This window comes from Podarcis muralis, chromosome 15 (assembly GCF_964188315.1).
Source record: "Podarcis muralis chromosome 15, rPodMur119.hap1.1, whole genome shotgun sequence".
Classification (NCBI taxonomy): Eukaryota; Metazoa; Chordata; class Lepidosauria; order Squamata; family Lacertidae; genus Podarcis; species Podarcis muralis.
Genome location: NC_135669.1, coordinates 24,144,153 through 24,162,256, shown reverse-complemented (window position 1 = coordinate 24,162,256; position 18,104 = coordinate 24,144,153). Strand labels below are relative to the sequence as shown.

At 47.1% G+C, this 18,104-nt stretch overlaps 1 protein-coding gene across 8 annotated transcripts in view; it reads right to left on the bottom strand.

Annotated features, from left to right (window-relative positions):
* The window catches only part of GRAMD1B (GRAM domain containing 1B), a 209,058-nt gene that overhangs the window by 5,138 nt on the left and 185,816 nt on the right, over nt 1-18,104 (bottom strand). For all 8 annotated transcript variants that reach the window (XM_077919744.1, XM_077919748.1, XM_028707618.2 and 5 more), the window contains 9 exons: nt 15,639-15,825; nt 14,163-14,306; nt 11,735-11,853; nt 10,578-10,720; nt 9,087-9,190; nt 7,251-7,454; nt 5,928-6,018; nt 1,664-1,771; nt 813-930 (listed from right to left, as the gene is read on the bottom strand). In XM_077919744.1, the coding sequence (XP_077775870.1) occupies nt 813-930; nt 1,664-1,771; nt 5,928-6,018; nt 7,251-7,454; nt 9,087-9,190; nt 10,578-10,720; nt 11,735-11,853; nt 14,163-14,306; nt 15,639-15,825 (1,218 nt within the window). The remainder of the gene's footprint in view (nt 1-812; nt 931-1,663; nt 1,772-5,927; nt 6,019-7,250; nt 7,455-9,086; nt 9,191-10,577; nt 10,721-11,734; nt 11,854-14,162; nt 14,307-15,638; nt 15,826-18,104) is intronic.

Genomic DNA, 18,104 nt, shown 5'->3' with positions numbered 1-18,104 from the left:
TGGTGGATCAGAGCCACTGGCTATGTGCATTTAGTGCGGGAGCGGAGTAACACTTCACCATTAAGTTACAGCACACAGAAAGACATATGGGTGCCCGGGGGGGGGGGGAGTCTGCAGCCACACAAATGTATTCTAATTTGCTAGAGAAAGGATATGCAATTAGCAACCCCCAAGGCAAAAGCTAGAAGCCCCGGGATAGCACCTTTCGGTTTAAAAAAGTGTGCAAGGCTCTCTTGGGGAGGGTGAAGGGAAATCTGTGCTTCAAGATCAGCAGCCAAGTTAACTGAAGTTCAAAAATACAGTGGTGCCTCGCAAGACGAAATTAATCCGTTCTGCGAGTCTCTTCGTCTTGCAGTTTTTTCATCTTGCGAAGCACGGCTATTAGCGGCTTAGCGGCTATTAGCGGCTTAGCGGCTATTAACGGCTTAGCGGCTTAGCGGCTATTAACGGCTTAGTGGCTATTAACGGCTTAGCGGCTTTAAGAAAAAGGAAACAAACTCGCAAGAACTCGCAAGACGTTTTGTCTTGCGAAGCAAGCCCATAGGGAAATTCGTCTTGCGGAACGACTCAAAAAACGGAAAACCCTTTCGTCTAGCGAGTTTTTCGTCTTGCGAGGCATTCGTCTTGCGGGGCACCACTGTAATGATTTCCCATCTTCTTGATTCTGGAGCATTTTATTTTCTGTTCAAATCTCCCTTCCATGAGTAATTATCCCCCTGTGCCTGTGGAAAATGGTTTGTGATTTCAATTGGTGGTATGCAGGGGAAAAGGTCAGTCACATCCATACCAGGGTTCTAGATGCAAGTTCTCACCTGATCTAGGAGAATCACGGATGATTTGATGATCTCCCGCCATTTCTGAAGCTCTGTGTCATGATACTTCTGCTGGGACTCTAATAACTGGGCCCATTCAGTCTGGGACTGGGGTAACCTGTCAGGGCAGAGAAGGAAAGATGAGCCCTGGAAGGCAGTGCAGATTTTTTTATATTATTGGGTTTCGATGGTGGTTTGGCCACAAGAGGGGTGCTTGTAGGGGTGGGAATGTAAAAAAGTGAAAAGCTTCTGGGAAATGATATATAATGAGATGAAAAATATGTTGACATATACATTTATAAAGAAACCAGAAGCATTTTTACTGGGCATCGTAGGAAGTGATATAAATAGAAAAGAATGCAAGCTGTTTTTATATGCAACAACGGCAGCAAGAATATTATTGGCACAAAAATGGAAGCAAGAAGAATTACCGATGAAAGAAGAATGGAGAATGAAATTAATGGACTATGCAGAACTAGATAAATTAACAGGAAGGATTCGAAATCTGCGGGTGTAGAAGACTGGTGTAAATTTACAGATTATTTGAAAAGTAATTGTGTTGATCAGACTACATTTATAGGTTTGCAAGAAGTTTTGTGAGGTGAATTATTGGAACTATTGCAAAAATGGATAAAGGGGAGGATGGTTAGTTAAGATAATGAAAGGCAATATGAATTTAAGAAATGCATAAGAAGTGGTTAAAACGGGGGATCATCAGAGGTGCTGATGGAAGTGCAAAAAAAGATTGTATAAGTGGTGAAGTTTTGTGGTATGGATTATAATTTATATGCTAAAATTAATAAAAATTATTATAAAAAGAAAAAAGAAATTTTGCTTGTAGGGTGTGTTACCTTTCCTGTAACCGTAGACCCTGCCATGCTGTGAGGGTTTGAGTAGTGTATTCCAACATCCAGAGTTTGTAGAACAGCATCATGTTGAGGATTACCAAAAGCACCAGACTGGAGAGGGAAAGAAGAAAAATGAAAGGCATGCAACCTGGACTGGGGCCCTTCCTCCAACTCACACACAAAGCCCCAACAACTAGGAGGACCCCTTTTCTGAAAAGCCTCAGGCAGATACTCTCTGCCCTTTTTATGTGATGAAATGAAGCCCTGTGCATTTGTGCATGCTGAACCCATTCTATGGATGCACCGTGGATATCTTATTCATGATCAGACATGCCCCAGTTTCAACACCCTGAGCAGAAGAGCTTCAAAGTATTCACTTACTATAGAAACGTCTGGTCCGCCTGACACCCCAGCATTTATTGTAAGCCACCTTGAGCCTTTGTGGGTAAAGCAGATTTGGGGGTAAGGTGGGGATAAGCCCACCTTGTAGGAGATGCTGAGCCCACAGTCCCCACCCTTCTGACGCAACATGCATACAGTATTGGGAGCTCGGCAAGTCAAGAGTCCCTGGGCTGAACCTGCCCCCTTGTTGGAGTGACTTGCTCCCCTCCACCCTCCTTTCTGAAACTGATCAGATGGAGCAGGGGGAGCTCAGGAGCCAGAAAAGGAGGCCCCCTCCTCTCTTGCTGCCCCCTCCTCTCATCTTCTGGAGGTATCTTTCAGCCCAGGTGGAAAAAGCTGCATGAGCTTTCTAAAGCAGGGCAGAAATAACGCAGCACAGCTAGAGCCACCCTCAGCTGAGAGCTGAATGGAAAAGAGGGGTTCTTTGCTAAGTTTTGGGGAGCAGCAACAAAATGACACGGAAAAGGGAAGAGAAAGAAGCCCAGCCCAGGAGGATCTGAGCAGAGATCAAACAGACAGACAGCGTTAAAAAAAAAAGCAAAAGAGGCGGAAGGAGACAGGCGAGAGGAAATCAAGGTGAAGAAGAAGTAGGAGGAGACGGTACCTGAAACAAATCCTAATGGGAGCAGGGAAGAGAAAAGATGGAGGAGGCGAAGGTTAGAAACACAACTAGAGTTGAGAGAGGAGAAAACCGCAAGGGGGGGTAGTTCTTCTAAAGGACACAGAACAGACACATATTGGGGAGAGGGGTTGCAGAGCATGCGAAGAGGAGAGAAGAAGAAGACACCCAACATTGGTGATGCAGCAGTGGGGCAAGGGGTGCACAGCACTCGTCATGCCATGTACCAGAGGGCACGGCTAACTCCAAATCCTGAGAAGCTTAGGATAGCAAAGGCAGGATGTAACCAGCACTCAGTGTCAAGAGGCAAAACCACAGAGTTCCTTGGGGAGTTGATGCAAAATGAGAAGAAAAACTAGGCACATGGAGTGGGGAAGGGGGTCTTTGTACAACAGGGGGCAAGGGTGAGACTAAGACATCTTTGAGGAGCAGTTTCCGGCTGCTATCCAGGAGCCTTAGGACCCTTTCCCCTGCATGGTCACTGGTCTACCCTTCAACAACAAGGACATGGTTTCCATGTGGTGTAGTAGCTAGCATGTTGGAACAGGGACCTGGGACAGACCAGCATTCGAATCTATACTAAAGTCATGAAGCTCATTGGGTTACCTTGGGCCAGACTCTTAGCCTAGCCTACCTCACAGGGCTGTTGTGTGGATAAAATGCAAGGGGGGGACCATGTATGCCTTCACCATGAGCCCCTTGGGAGAAAAGGTGGGGTAGAAAGATAATAGGTAAATGAAAATAAATACTCTCTTGCCCAATTCCTGACCACCATAAAAAAACAAAAACAAACAGAACCAATAAACAACAACCGCTTGCACGTACAGAAACAAAGCCTTTATGTCAATCAAAACCTGGTATGCAAATGAAGGATATATATCTGATTTATCTCATTTGCAGAACCTGCCCCCCCCTTCAAAAGGCTATGTATGTGGACTTAGATGGCAGAGCCTCTGATGCTTGTGGTTTCCACCAGCAGGTGGCACCACTGTTTGAGTCATCAGCCTGTAGAGACAGATTGCAACTAAACCAAAGTACCTCAGGCTGTACAGCATACCAGTCAAATTAGTCTTGTAGCTAGACTTTCAGCTAGCCATTGGTTTGAGACCTATCTACCAGAGCAGGAGAAAACAAGCTTGCTCCATCTCCCATGTGACAACTCTTGAGATATTTGAAGATGGCTATCATATCTCCTTTCAGTCTCCTTTTCCAGGCAAAACGTAACCAGCTCCCTCAACTGTTCCTCATAAGGCTTGGTTTCCAGACCCCTGACCATCTTTGTTGCCTTCTTCTTCACTCGTTCCAGTTTGTCACCATCCCTCTTAAATTGTGGCAACAAGAACTGGACAAAGTATTCCAGGTGTGGTCTGACCAAGGCAGAATAAGAGTGGTACTATTACTCCTTGGGAGCTGTCATTTTTTAAGGGCACTGTGAGTTATTAGGTGGTCTCGATTCCCCTCCCAGAGCTACAATTCCCAATTATCTGTTTAAAGAGGGGTTGATAGTATATTGTAGCTCCAGGAGGGGAGTAGGGGTAGGGGTCTTTGAACTACAGTTCCCAAGATTGTTTGGAGGAAGCCACAAAGATTTAAGAGCGCCTGGACTAAAATTGTCTATCAGAAACTTCACTCTTGTAGTTTATCACCACAACAGCTACTCACTTTGGGTTTTAGTAAAGCAAACAGTCTAATTTGTTGATGCCTAAATGATTTCGAGCATCAGAACAACTTGGCCACAATAAGGAAATTTTGCCCATGGTATGACTATTTTCCACCTTCCCATTTCAATTCTCTGGCAACCTATCTGCATAACCTAGCAATTCTAAAATATAGATGCACTTTTACGCTCACAAGATTGAATGTATTGCCCTTGGTTGTACTTGAGGGACAATTCCAACAGATTCCACAAGAAAAATGCTTATGTCCCTATGGAGATGGCAGTCTTGAATCGGTGGCGCATGCCCTTCGGGCTTGCACTCTTTATAAAGACTTGAGGAATGAGGTTATCACCCCTCTTTTATTGTCCATTCCGGGTCACCCAACCACTGCCACAGTGTCCTTTCTCTTGGCAGATCAAGATAAGCAGGTGACAGCAAAGGTTACAAGGTTTTTAGCTGAGGCAATCAGAATAAGATCCACCATTAATTATTGATTCAAAACCCCAAAATGTATTTTATAAAATCGACCTTTTATTTCTATTCTTTGTATATTGTATTGTTGTTTTATTGCTATGGCCAATGGCTGATGCAAATAAAGATTCGTTCTAATGTGGTAGGACACTGCTTTAAATGTATAGTGCAGATGAGTCCCTAGATTCACACATTTGTGTGTGTTCATTCAGAGTCTTATTCAGCAAATGGTCAAGTCATTCCAAAACTCTGTAGAGTTCAATTTATCTGGCACTATTTTATTTGATTTTATTAAAAAACACAGTTCTGCTTAAAAAAGAATGTAAACATTCTTCTAGACCAACCAAGAGGCACAGAATTTTAAAATGCTGGATGGGTGAATTTGAAGCTTGGGAGGTGATGCATGATGGTGTTTCCCTTGCTTTTAATTCAGCTGGTACAACTTATTGCCTCCAAAGTTGGACCAGTCTGTGGCTAAAAGGTCCCCAAACTTAACAAAAAACAGGAAACACCACAAACAGAGCAAAGCATATTATCGTCACAACAACTTTAAATGCTTATGTGTTGCAGAGTTATACTCCTTTGCTTCCTGTGCAAAAACGGGCCACCCCATTTTTCTCTGGAGAGGAGGAGGGGGGCACACAATCACATCACCCACCATAAGCAAGCTCCGCAGAAGCCTGAACCCTCTCAACCCTTGAATTCCTCTTTCCCAAACATGCTGGGTCTTTCCCCAATTGATTCTTGGCAAAGAAGCAGTTCATTCTGCAATCCTCTCCACAGCTGCTTCTTGGCTTTCTCTCCTTCCCCATCTGCCCTGCCCCAGCTCTTCCCCTGCCCACATAAACAACCACTCCCTCTTCAACATCTATTAATGCCAAAACACCTCCTAGGATCCCCAGGAATGCGGACCTGATTCAGGGCGAGGGGAATGGACTTGGGATACCTCAAAATCTGGGTGGGAGGGATCAATTTACCAAAAAATAAAAATCTTGACACTATTATAATCCTACTAGACTGCAGACTAAAATGGAGGGAGGGAGGGGGAGAGAGAGGGAGAGACAGAGCGCAGTAACAGAACAAGGAAACTGACAAACCAGGTCGAAGAATCACTTACACACAACTGATAATGAGCAGCAATTTGGAGACACTCTGCAGGTGGAAGCCGCTGGGACTTTCCTCAGGGATATGCCGTGTTTGAGTGGAACCTGGAAAGCAGCGTTCGTTTTACACTGAAGAGGTCAAGTCCCTTCCCTTAAACACACCCAAAAGCATATGTCCCATATATTCGATCTGCAGAAATGGCATCATTACAGATGCCACATAATACTAATTCTGCATTTGTAATAAATCAATATTTTGACGTGGCAGCAACCACGCTTCGGAACTCCCTGCCTATTGATGCCTAGCTGGCTGCTTCCCTCTACTCTTTTCGGGGCCTGCTGAACACATTTTTTGCTTAAGGCAATCCCTATCCAGAAATGTAGAACACTGAGACTTGTTTAAATCTGTTTTTAGCTTCTCACTTATTTAAATTTTTAAAAAATGTTTTAAATAGTCATTTTAAGTGTGGTTTTGTTTTGTTTTTACTGATAATTTCATAGTTTTATTTCATGGTCCCCCCCCCCCCCTTACAATCAAGTGGTCTATACATTCCATAAAATAAATACATATTGGGAAGAGAATCCTCCTTTGGTCAACCATGCTATGATTTAATATCAACAACGCTGTACGACAGTGTTTCCCAAACTTACAATAACCACATGCCCCATTTTAAAGCTTAGTCTTATTGGGGTACCCCTTCTCAGGCAAAGATAATTTCGGGGTAATTTTAATAATACTATTTCATCTACGATACACTCAAGTGAAAAAGTCTGCCATTTACCCTTTGAAACCCTTTTGCGTACCCTGCGCCACAATTTGGGAAGCGCTACTCTAGGAAAAAGGGACGCGGGTGGCGCTGTGGGTTAAACCACAGAGCCTAGGGCTTGCCGATCAGAAGGCCAGCGGTTCGAATCCATGCAACGGGGTGAGCTCCCGTTGCTCAGTCCCTGCTCCTGCCAACCTAGCTGTTCGAAAGCACGTGAAAGTGCAAGTAGATAGATAGGTACCGCTCCGGCGGGAAGGTAAACGGTGTTTCTGTGTGCTGCTCTGGTTCGCCAGAAGTGGCTTAGTCATGCTGGCCACATGACCCGGAAGCTGTACGCCGGCTCCCTCAGCCAATAAAGCGAGATGAGCAACCCCAGAGTCGGTCACGAGTGGACCTAATGGTCAGGGGTCCCTTTACCTTTACCTTACTCTAGGAAAACCATTTCTCCTCAGGGACCCCTATTCCACACCCTCAACGAAACTACCTCAGAGGGATCTGGGGCCTCTGCCCATCCCATAAGCCTAAACATTTCCCCCCACCCCGCCCCCATTTGCACATGGTGCTCCTTACCTGCCACACGCTTGATTCGACCTACAGCTTCCTCGTCTGTGGGGGTGGTTACAGGGCTCAGCACTTCCTCCAGGTGAGGCCCCCTCAGGTGAGTATGGGGCCGCTTCCTCCGGCGCACTGTGGATTGCTTGCTTGCCTTCACTTTGGGGGATTCTCGATGGAGCTCGGCTAGATATGTGCTCTCTGTTTTGGTCAGTTCACTCTCTGCCAGGGAAAGCCGGGGGGAGGGGGCAGGTATCGGTCATGGAGAGAAGGCACCGCTTTCACTTCAGCCATAACGGGTCAGGGGCACAGGCATCATCACAACAGCGCCTGTTTTCAGCCTCCCCAACCCCACCCCATCGAGCCAGTAGCTTCAAGGGACAGAAATACATTTACATATAATGAACCCGAAGAACTGCCAGTTGCTGTTTTTCTGTACATATACACTGCCAGTTCATTTCAGGGCTCGATCTGAGGTGTTTAAAGTGTTTAAAGCTCTAAATAGCACAGACCCCAAATATCTGAGACACCACCTCCTTCCATAGAAACCCCCTCACTCCCTCAGAAATTTGGGGTGGCGATGGCCCAGGACAGGGCATTCTCTGTTGTGGAACTCCCTCCCAGCAGAGGTGTGCCCCAAACCCTCACTATATAGCTTTTGGGGAATGCTGAAAACATACCTCGTTGACACCTAAGATGTGTGTTTTCAGGGGCCAACTCTTACTTCTTCAATTGTAATCTGTTAAACTGTTTTTAGTTCTGAATTTTAAATCATCATCACATGCTCTGGGACCTGCTGCTGAAGGGTGGGTAATACATTTAATAATACCAACACTATTATTAATACACGAGAGGTCCAGAGTGAGGCGATATCAGAACAGGCCTTTTCTGCATTGGTTCACCATTTAAGTGGCAGGTGAAAACATTCTGCTTTAACCAGGCCTTTGGCTGTTTGACATCTGGTGCCCTTTTAAATATGTTGTGGGAGAGGGGGGGATTATTGATTTGCTCTTGTTCTTATTTTTATTATGTATTTTGTGGTTTTTATATTGTAATTTTATGTTGGAAATTCCCTGAGATCTGCGGTATACCAATTTTAATAATAATAATAATAATAATAATAATAATAATAATAATAATAATATATTTATATCCCACCCATCTGGCTGGGTTTCCTCAGCTACTCTAGGCGGCTTTCAACCAAATATTAAAAACAATACAGCATCAGACATTTAAAAACTTCCCTAAACAGGGCCGCCTTCAGTTGTCTTTTAAAAGTAAAATAGTTGTTTATTGCCTTGACGTCTGCTGGGCGTTTCACAGGGCAGGTGCCACGACCGAGAAGGCCCTCTGCCTGGTTCCCTGTAACCTCACTTCTCGCAGTGAGGGAACCGCCAAAAGGCCCTCGTCACTGGACCTCAGTGTCCGGGATGGATGGTGGGGGTGGAGACGCTCCTTCAGGTATAATAATATTATTATATTATTATACCTGAAGGAGCGTCTTCACCCTCATCATAATAATAATGGAGACCTTTAGTATTGGCATGCAGGGCTAAAATACTAAAAGGAAACCTTTTGACAATCCCAAATGTTTCAAAGGCTCGGTTTTATCTACTCCATTGGTTGAGTTTTATGGAGTTCCGTCATATGCCATCACAGCAAACAAATGGAAACGTAACTAGATGCTTTAGCTCAGGGTCAGACAATCTGTGGTCTGCAGTCCAAATGCAGTTGTTTTATGACTCCCATCATTTCTGATCATTGGACCAGGCTGGCTGAAGCTGATGGGAGTTGGCCTGCAACAACATCTGGAGGGCCAAAGGTTCCCCAACCTTTGCTCTAGCGAGATCTCACCTAAATGGTGGAAATAATCATCTAGGCCACTCCAGAAGTTCTTCTCAATGAAAGATTTCACCAGCCCCCATGGCTGTTTCCTGTATCGTAGCTCTGTAGAAACCCTGAAAAAGTAAGAAAGAAGAGGTCACTTCCAAGAGCCCTAACTTTGGCCTCATGAGCATTTGTTACAACCAATTACCTGCTTTTGGATTTGCAACGTGAAACATTTTCCAAACATGGTATACCTCTGAAACTACAGTTAAAACTCTCCTTGCTCCAAATTCAAGGAATTTTCTTTCTGTCTGTCTTTCTTAAAAGGTCTTGCACCATTTTCAGCAATGTATTAAATTGCTGTCTTTTGTTTTCAGCTGTTGCGTGGTGATTCCCGTCCCCCACCAGTTGGAATAAAATAAAGACACTGGACACCAGAATTTAAGGTTAATGGGCAACAAATGGCCACAACTTTATTGGTTACAGGTAAGAGCGGTATTGGCTTTAGGCATTGGTCCTATCAGACTATGAAGGATAAAACCGGAAGGGGTTAACACCAACAGGGGGAGCCCCTGAGATGCACATCCCTAGGCGCTCGCCGAGGGGTCACCACTCGGGAACACGCTTTAGGCCCTAGCCTCCATAGGTTTCGGACGAGGCAACGCCCCCCGGAATCCTTTATGGGACTACCCCTAAATATTTGGGGGAGTTGATGGCGCTCCTCCCTCCCCGACTCATCAGTATAATAATACCCCTACCAATGCCTAACCGCCAAAACCAAGGAGTTGTGACGTTTTGCTACGAGGTAGGCAGAAAAACCAAATGGCTTTAAAAAACAATGCCAATTAGCTAAGTGGAAAAACTCCTACCAGGCCCCTTGCAGTGACCAACTGAGGTCCATAGTAAAGTCAGAGGGAAACCTAGAGGGAGGGTGGGTGGGAAACCGCAGCTGAAATGAAGAGGAAAAGGGGCGTTCTCGGGCCGCGCCGTCCTTAAATGACCCCAGCTAGCTCCGCCCCTGCAGCCAGCCGATTGGCTGGCCCAGGGTATGACGCGGCCCAAGGATTCCCCTGATCACACGGGGCTGCAGCCAGCCCCGTGTGGATGTTAGTGGGCGTGAGCCCGCACCCCCCCCCTCCTGATGTCGGGAGTGGCTTTCTCAATTTTCTTAAGTGTAAATTGCCTTGAGACGATGGTTTAGAAGGCAATGAATAAATCAATGATGGTGACGATATAATCATTTTAATCCTAAATCTGTCGCTCTATCTGCTTTTGCCTCTGGTTTCACCCTCCACTGGCATGCAGCTCTTGGAAAGTTCTCGAGACCACATAGTCCTCTGGCTGAAAAACGTCTCCTGCCCTCCTGGCTTAGAGTAAACTGAGTGTCACTAGCCTCTGAGACTTGTATTTCCAAGCTTAGAAATACGAGCAGCAGCAACCTATCTGGGCAGGTGTCATTCAACTCCATTTATCACAGTCCTTGCTAATATCGCAAAGCTATAGCCCTGCTGTACCCACCTGAGTCGGCATTTGTTTCTGGCAACGCGCGTCAATGTGTAACGATTAATTGTGTAGAAATAATCATGGTAGGGGACATCGTGAGTTAGCACCTCTGCATCTATCACGTAGCACTCACTCTCTTGGCTTGCTTTGTACATAGTCTGGAGAAAGCAGAGAGAGAACAGGCAGAGGTTGTGATCACACAGAATAGCTCAGTCTATACAGCATAAGACTCTTACTCTTAGGGTTGTGGGTTTGAACCCCACGTCGGGTAAAATATTCCTGCACTGCAGAGTGTTTGGACTAGATGAACCCAACTCTATAGTTCTATGATCTGAGCTTTCACATGATGTAAGAGTCTCTTTCGGAAAACTAATGGGGTATAGCACGGGTTTAGTACTCATTTCAGTGTTACTTGATTCTAGAAAAAAAAATGGGTTGCAACCCCTTTAACCTGGAAAATCATGGGAGTAAAGTGTCAGAATTTGGGGCAATATATTTATTTCATAATTTATTTCATAAAATGATGCTATACTAGCACACAGTTCTTTCCTGACATTTTCATGGGGGAAACATGGGGGAACAGAAGCAGGCATGTGTGGACAGGGTGGGAGAGTAGCAATGCTGTCCAATGACATTAGTTGCTGTGCAACACCAAGTGTGATTGAAATTTAGCGTGATGTGCTGGTATATCGGTAAAAAAGCCATAGTTCCATAATGCAACAGGTACTGCAGCAGGAAAGGAACGTTAGAAAATGAGACAGGAGTGCTAACATTATCAGGAAAATTAATACAATATACACCATGTCTGAATGAACTCAGAGGCTATGTCCACATTTATGACAAACATTTAAAGCACTATGACACCACTTTAAACAGTCATGGTTTCCTCCAAATAATTCTGGACCTGTAGCTTAGAGTTCCCTGTAGTTAAGAGTGATTGACTGATAAAACCACTCTGGGAATTGCAGCTCTGGGAGGGGAATTGGGGTCTCCTAACAACTCTCAGAACCTTTAGCAAACTACAGCTCCCAGAATTCTTTGGGGGAAGCCATGACTGTTTAAAGTGATGTCGTAATGCTTTAAATGTATAATGTGAATGGGGCCTCTGCGGCCTTAACTGAACCATCCTTACTTCAAGCTGAACAGCCCAGTGCAGGCCTCGGGCTTCTCACCTGAGTCTCAGTGACAGTGGCAGTTTTTGGGGCTAGAGGGTTGGTGAGGGTGATAGTATAAAGGATAACTCTGCTCTGATTGCCAGTTTCTTCCTTCTTCCAGGGATGAAAGACAACGTCTGGGAAAAGAGAGAGGAACAGATGAAAGAAGAGTGCTTCTTCACACAGCGCACAGTTAAACACTGGGACTCCCTGCCACAAGAGGAGCTCAAGGCCACCAACTTGGATGGCTTTGAAAGAGGATTAGATAAATTCATGGAGGAGGAGGAGGCAACTGATGACTACCAGCCAGGATGGACATACTCTTCCTTCACAGCTGGAGCATAGCTATCAACTTACAGATTTGAAAATAAGGGACCAGCAGCCTCGAAAATAAGGGATCAGCAGCCAAAATAAGGGATTTTTCAGGCACAGGTATGTTCAGCTTCTGAGCCCCTCCGAGCCAAAGGCAGAAAGCCCAGCCAGCAGCCAAACAAAGCCTCAAGCGGTGGTTCCCACAGCACAGCAACCCGGCCAAGGGGATGCAGCAAGGAAAAACACTGTCACCTCTCCGCTGGGAAGCACTGAGCAAAGGCGAGTCCCAAGGCAACGCGGCCAATTTGATCGGCACAAGGCATGCAAGCTCCACCCCACAGTCATTCTTAGACTCCTTATTGGGTGAGCAATGCAGCCAAGCAACACAGTTGGAGCCTCCCTCCTCCCTGGCCAGCAGGGAGGGAGGGAGAGGAGCTGCTTCCTTTGAAACCCAGGAAATTTAAGGGACATCATCAATAAGGGACAGCAGCGGGACACGGCGCTGGGATAAGGGAGTTTCCCGCCAAATAAGGGACGGTTGACAGCTATGAGCTGGAGGCAGCAGTGCTTCTGAATACCAGCTACTGAAAACCACAGGAGGGGAGAGGGCTTCTGTGCTCAAGTCTTGCTTGTGGGTTTCCCATCACAACATCTGGCTGGGCACTGTGAGAGCAGGACGTGCAACTAGATGGGCCAATGGACTGATCCCGCAGGCTCTTCTTATGTTCAAAACAAAGGCCAATGGGTGAGAATGCAAAGCACAACACAGTTCCCAGGGGAAAATAAAAATGACTCCCATGACCAAAGTCAAGCCACAGCCCCACCTCCACCCCAGCTGGCAGACTCAGCAGGGTGGACACAGAAGGCTTATTGTTTGGTATGCCTCCAATGTGGTGCCTTTTATCCTAAATCCTGTTCTCCCTTTCATTGATCAAGTGGGCCATTAAAAGTTCCCGTTTTCAAAACAGGAAACTGAGGGCGAAAAATAGTAATTTGCCCAAGGCCACAAAGAGAGAGGGGGTGGGTGGGATTTCATCTCAGGGCTTTCAGGCCCAAAGTTCACATTACTTGAGCCAAACCACGGCTGGATTCACACTGAGGCCCCTCTAATTTGCGAGGTGATGCAATCTGATGAGATCGGCCGGATGGTCCTCAGGTGGGTTTCAGGTACCTGTAGTTTATCTAAGTGAAATTTCAAAGGGAATTTGGGGAGGTTTTGCTGAAGCTCTATAGGAACTGTTTTCAGGGAGGTTTTCAATTAGACTTGCACATGTTCTCACAGGGGTTTGGCAGAACTTAGGAGGAGTTTTGATAAAGTCTGGTGGAGTTGCCCAGGGGAGCTGAACAACTCCAGAGAACCCCACTAATCACGAGCATCTCTGCTGAAGGTGTGGCAATGTCCCTTCCGAGTCAATATCCCAATCTGAGCTACTTGGAGGAAAACGTGTGATATCAATGATCCAAATAAAATACAAATTAGGTGCTGGGCAGGGTGGAGTGGAAGAACTGTGGGGGTTTTGTCCTTTTCCCACCAGCAAGAACATTTTCTTCTTCTTGGTTTTCCATTGTCATAAAAAATAAAAACCATGATACAGAACTCAGGCAATGGGACAAAACCCCTCATTGTTACTTTGGCTGAGGGTTAAGGTTACAAAATGAATTCAGGAAGATCACCCTCCCCGCCACATTTTCTGACCCAAATCTTGGGAACTACGAAGTTGTGAGAGGCATAGAGAATGGTTTGCTGGTGATATTGAGCAACTGCTGTAGAACTACAAATCCCCAAAGACCTTTGGTTGTGTGGCATGCCATTCTGACATTTGAAACTGATTCAGATTTGTAGTACGGATGTGCAACGTTTTATTTTATTTATTAAAATTTATATAGCCCTTGATGGTAAAAAAACAACAACAGCAACCCAACAACCACAAAGCAGTTTACAGAAAGTCTAAAATGATGAACAGTTAGATTAAAACGAAACAAAACAAAAAAATCAACAGGAAGCTAAAAACAGGTTGAGACAAGTGTCAACATTTCACGTATCTGGATAGGCTTGACTAAAGAAAAATGATGTTAGCCGGTGCCAAAGAGTACTACTGACTGATGTAAATAGGCAAGGAGTTCCCAAGCTTACCAGAAAACCGCCGCTGCTCCATAAAGTCCCTCAAGAACGGAGAGTCTGTGAAGAGCAGGTCATACAGCTTATCCACACTAAAATTGAAGACTTCGTTCATGTACTGCCGTCCATTCAGATCATCGTAAAAGGCCTGAACTTCCCCTGTATAACGAAGCAGAGAGCTTAACGTTGCAGTCTTTCACCTGACACACCTGGATGCACACCTGGGCTCAGAGGATCACTTACGATGCCTGCAAACATGACGCTGATTTTGAGATTGTCAGTTCCAGAGATGGGTCCGCAAGCAGGACCCCAAAGGGAACTCTGATCCTGCTCACAGATTCATCCCTGAAACAGTTAAGTAAACCTGATGTCACATTTCCATGTAGGGAAAGATTGTGGGATCCCTTCAGAAAGTGATTCATGAATGCAAAAGGTGAGAGGAGATCTTCAGGAGGACTCAATGAGCTCTAACATCTCTGCCATTTGATCTGGTTCCTGAGTAGTCAAAAGTCTCATGTGAACTACATGTCTCCAAAGAGAAGGCTGACCCTGAACATTTCTATTCTGTTTGGTGGTATTTTATTTCTTACGTTTCAGATCTGGATATGCAACATCATCTCCCTGCATCATCTAGAGAAATATGGCTGTATTGAGTTACTTCTGGGTGTAATTATTCCTCATGCTTATAATTTTGTATGCCTTGCCTTGCTTTTATACACTAAGTTGACTTTATGTTATTACTTATCTGGTTATATTATGAAATCAATTTAAAAAGTCTCATGTGAATCCCACCCCCTACTAATCTAGGAACATCTCCTGCACAAGCCTTAATGAAATCAATGAAGACTTGTCTGGGAGTTGCTTTTGGTGGACAGTGCTGAGACTGTCTAACCATTAACCTAATGATGATGCAAACTCTAAAAGTAATCAAGCAATACATGTGACCTAGAGAAGAACAAAGGAATATTAAACATCATTGGAAATCCAGCAGATGGACTTTGAGCTTGGAAGTCCTGAGCCTTCCAAATTAGTTTTCATACAGTGGTACCGAGGGTTAAGAACTTAATTAGTTATGGAGGTCTGTTCTTAACCTGAAATTGTTCTTAACCTGAGGTACCACTTTAGCTAACAGGGCCTCCTGCTGCCGCGCGATTTCTGTTCTCATCCTAAAGTAAAGTTCTTAACCCAAGGTACTATTTCTGGGTTAGCGGAGTCTGTAACCTGAAGTGTCTGTAACCTGAAGTGTCTGTAACCCGAGGTACCACTGTAGTATTTAAGATAGGAGGCGGACGACACTTACAGGAGCTGTTAAACCAGGCACCCCCAAACTTGGGTCTCCAGATGTTTTGGGACTACAACTCCCATCATCCCTAGCTAACAGGACCAGTGGTCAGGGATGATGGGAATTGTAGTCCCGAAACATCTGGAGGGCCGAGTTTGGGGATGCCTGTGTTAAACCCACCACAATACCTGCAGCCGCCAGTCACACACCTTCATCGTGAGTTTCCGAGGAATCGCTGAGTTCAGTTGGAATGTCCTCATTGTCATTGAAGTCCAGGGAGGGGGAATTAATGGGGGCAATGATCTCAATCTTGTCTCCAATAAGGTTTGCGATTGTCAGCTCCTTCTCTGAGGGGATGTCAATGACCTCCTCTTCCTCGGGAACTACTCCTTCATACTGGAAGGGTGCAAGAAAGATCAGGGTGTTACTGCTGCCTTAAGGGTGATGCTGAGGCTTGTCTGGCATGACTGAAACTCTATGGGGTCAAGGTGAGCGATTTCCCATTGTTCCCTGTGGAAACGGAAAGACCTAGGCTTGCTCCATAAAAAGCGGCACGATTCCCTTTCCGTGTAGACTAAGATGGTTTTGCAACCTGTGGGACTACAGCGCGAGTTTCAAAGAGCCTGGGGCCAAATGCAATTCTTACTTATATTGACCTGTGTCCTTAGAAGGGGATTAGATCAGTGTTTCCCAACCGGTGTTCCGCGGCACACTAGTGTGCCGTGAGACACCGGCTGGTGTGCCGTGGGAGGGAGGCGGGCGAGTCGGGCGCCTAGGAGAGAACAAAACCAAGTGAGCAGCGCGCGAGAGGGAAGCGACCCGAAAAAGAAGCGCGTTCGGAGTCCGGAGGCACTTTTGGGGCTGCGTACGAAGGGAGGGGGGGGGGCACGGACGGCGGAAGGGGGCGGGGCGCGGTTGCAGAAACCCGCCAATGCTTCCACCTCATTGGGAAAGGGAAGGGGTTGGGCCACCTAAAACTCTCCGCCGGGGCCACATCCTGCCTCCCAGCCCCCTTTCCTCCACCCACGGAGGGAGGGATGTTTTTAACACACCCCCCCGCTCACAACCCTTTGGTAGCGTTTCTCCAATCTGAGGCGAGCGCCCGCCGACGCCCCCTTCCCCTGCTCAGTCGCGCAAAAACCGAAGTCTCCTCCCTACCCCTTATTCCCTCAAACCCCGTTTCCATAAGGGGGGGGGGGAATAACCCCTTCCGTCGCGCGCGAAGCCCAGCTCCCTCCGCCCTTCGCGGTCTCCTCAGCACTTCAGCCAGCCGTTTACACTCTCGGAGCCACTGGGCAAAACTCGCTCTCAGAAGCGCGCGCGCGCAGAGAGAAAGAGAGAGGGAAACAAAGTTAACTTGTGGGGAGAGAGAAAGAGCGAGCGGGAGCTAACTTGTGTCCAAAGGCAGATACAAAGTAGCCCCCCCCGCCCCGAAGGCGACCTCTCTTGCTCTGCTCCTCTGGGGTGGGGAAACCAACTCCACCACGCGGAGCAGCCCCGAGGCGGGGAATTTCGCCCCTTCGTAATGTATGCATGTAAATGAGGCGGGCGCAAGGGGTGGGCGCGGAGAGGAACTCGCGCCTCTGAGGCCGCCGCCTCCTTCTCCTCCTCCTCCGCCCCCCCCCTCAAACCCAGGCGGCGGCGGCGGCAGGAGGCAGCAGCGGCAATAACAGAAGCAGCTGCGCTGACAACAACACGTGTTCGCTCGGGCACCATGGAATTCGAGGAGCTGGGGATTCGGGAGGAGTGCGGCGTGTTCGGGTGCATCGCCTCCGGCCTGTGGCCCACGGAGCTGGACGTGCCCCATGTGATCACGCTGGGGCTAGTGGGGCTGCAGCACAGGTAGGGGACACGGCGGTGGGGGGGGGAGACGGTCTGGGGAAGCGGGGGGAGGGTGGGTTGCTTGCGAGACAGCGGAGGAGGAGGAGGCCGGCATGTCCGGGCAGCAGCAGCAACAGCAGCAGCAGCAACTCCCGGCGACGGCTCCTCCTCCGCCCGCTATCGCCGCCGCCTCAGCTGCCGCCGTCCCTCAGTCCCTCGCTCTGCTGCCTCCTCCCACCCCGGCAAGGGGAAGGGAAAAAACTTTCACTTTTGTGCGTCCCTCCCGGCGTGACGCTGCGCGCTGACGTCACGGGGCGGGGCTTTAATGGTGGTGTGCCGCGAGATTTTTTTCCGGTAAACAGGTGTGCCGTTGCCCAAAAACGTTTGGGAAACACTGGATTAGATAAATCCTTCAAGGAAGGTCTATCAATGGATATTAGCAAAAAGGGATAATTGGAGCTTCAATGCTCAGAGGCCGTATGACACTGAATACCAGCTGTTGGAAAGCAAAAACAGGAGAGGGGAGTTGTTGACTTCCATGGCCTGCTGATGGGATTCCTAGAGGCATCTGATCAGCCATTGTGGGAAGAAGGTTGGTGGACCAGGCAGACCTTCAGCTGGAACTCTTCTGGTGCTCTTATGCACACTGGGGTACAAACATATGCAACCATCACACTATATGCAAGATGTTCTTATTAGGTAAAGGTAAAGGTACCCCTGCCCGTACGGGCCAGTCTTGCCAGACTCTAGGGTTGTGCGCTCATCTCACTCTAGAGGCTGGGAGCCAGCGCTGTCCACAGACACTTCCGGGTCACATGGCCAGCGTGACAAGCTGCATCTGGCGAGCCAGCGCA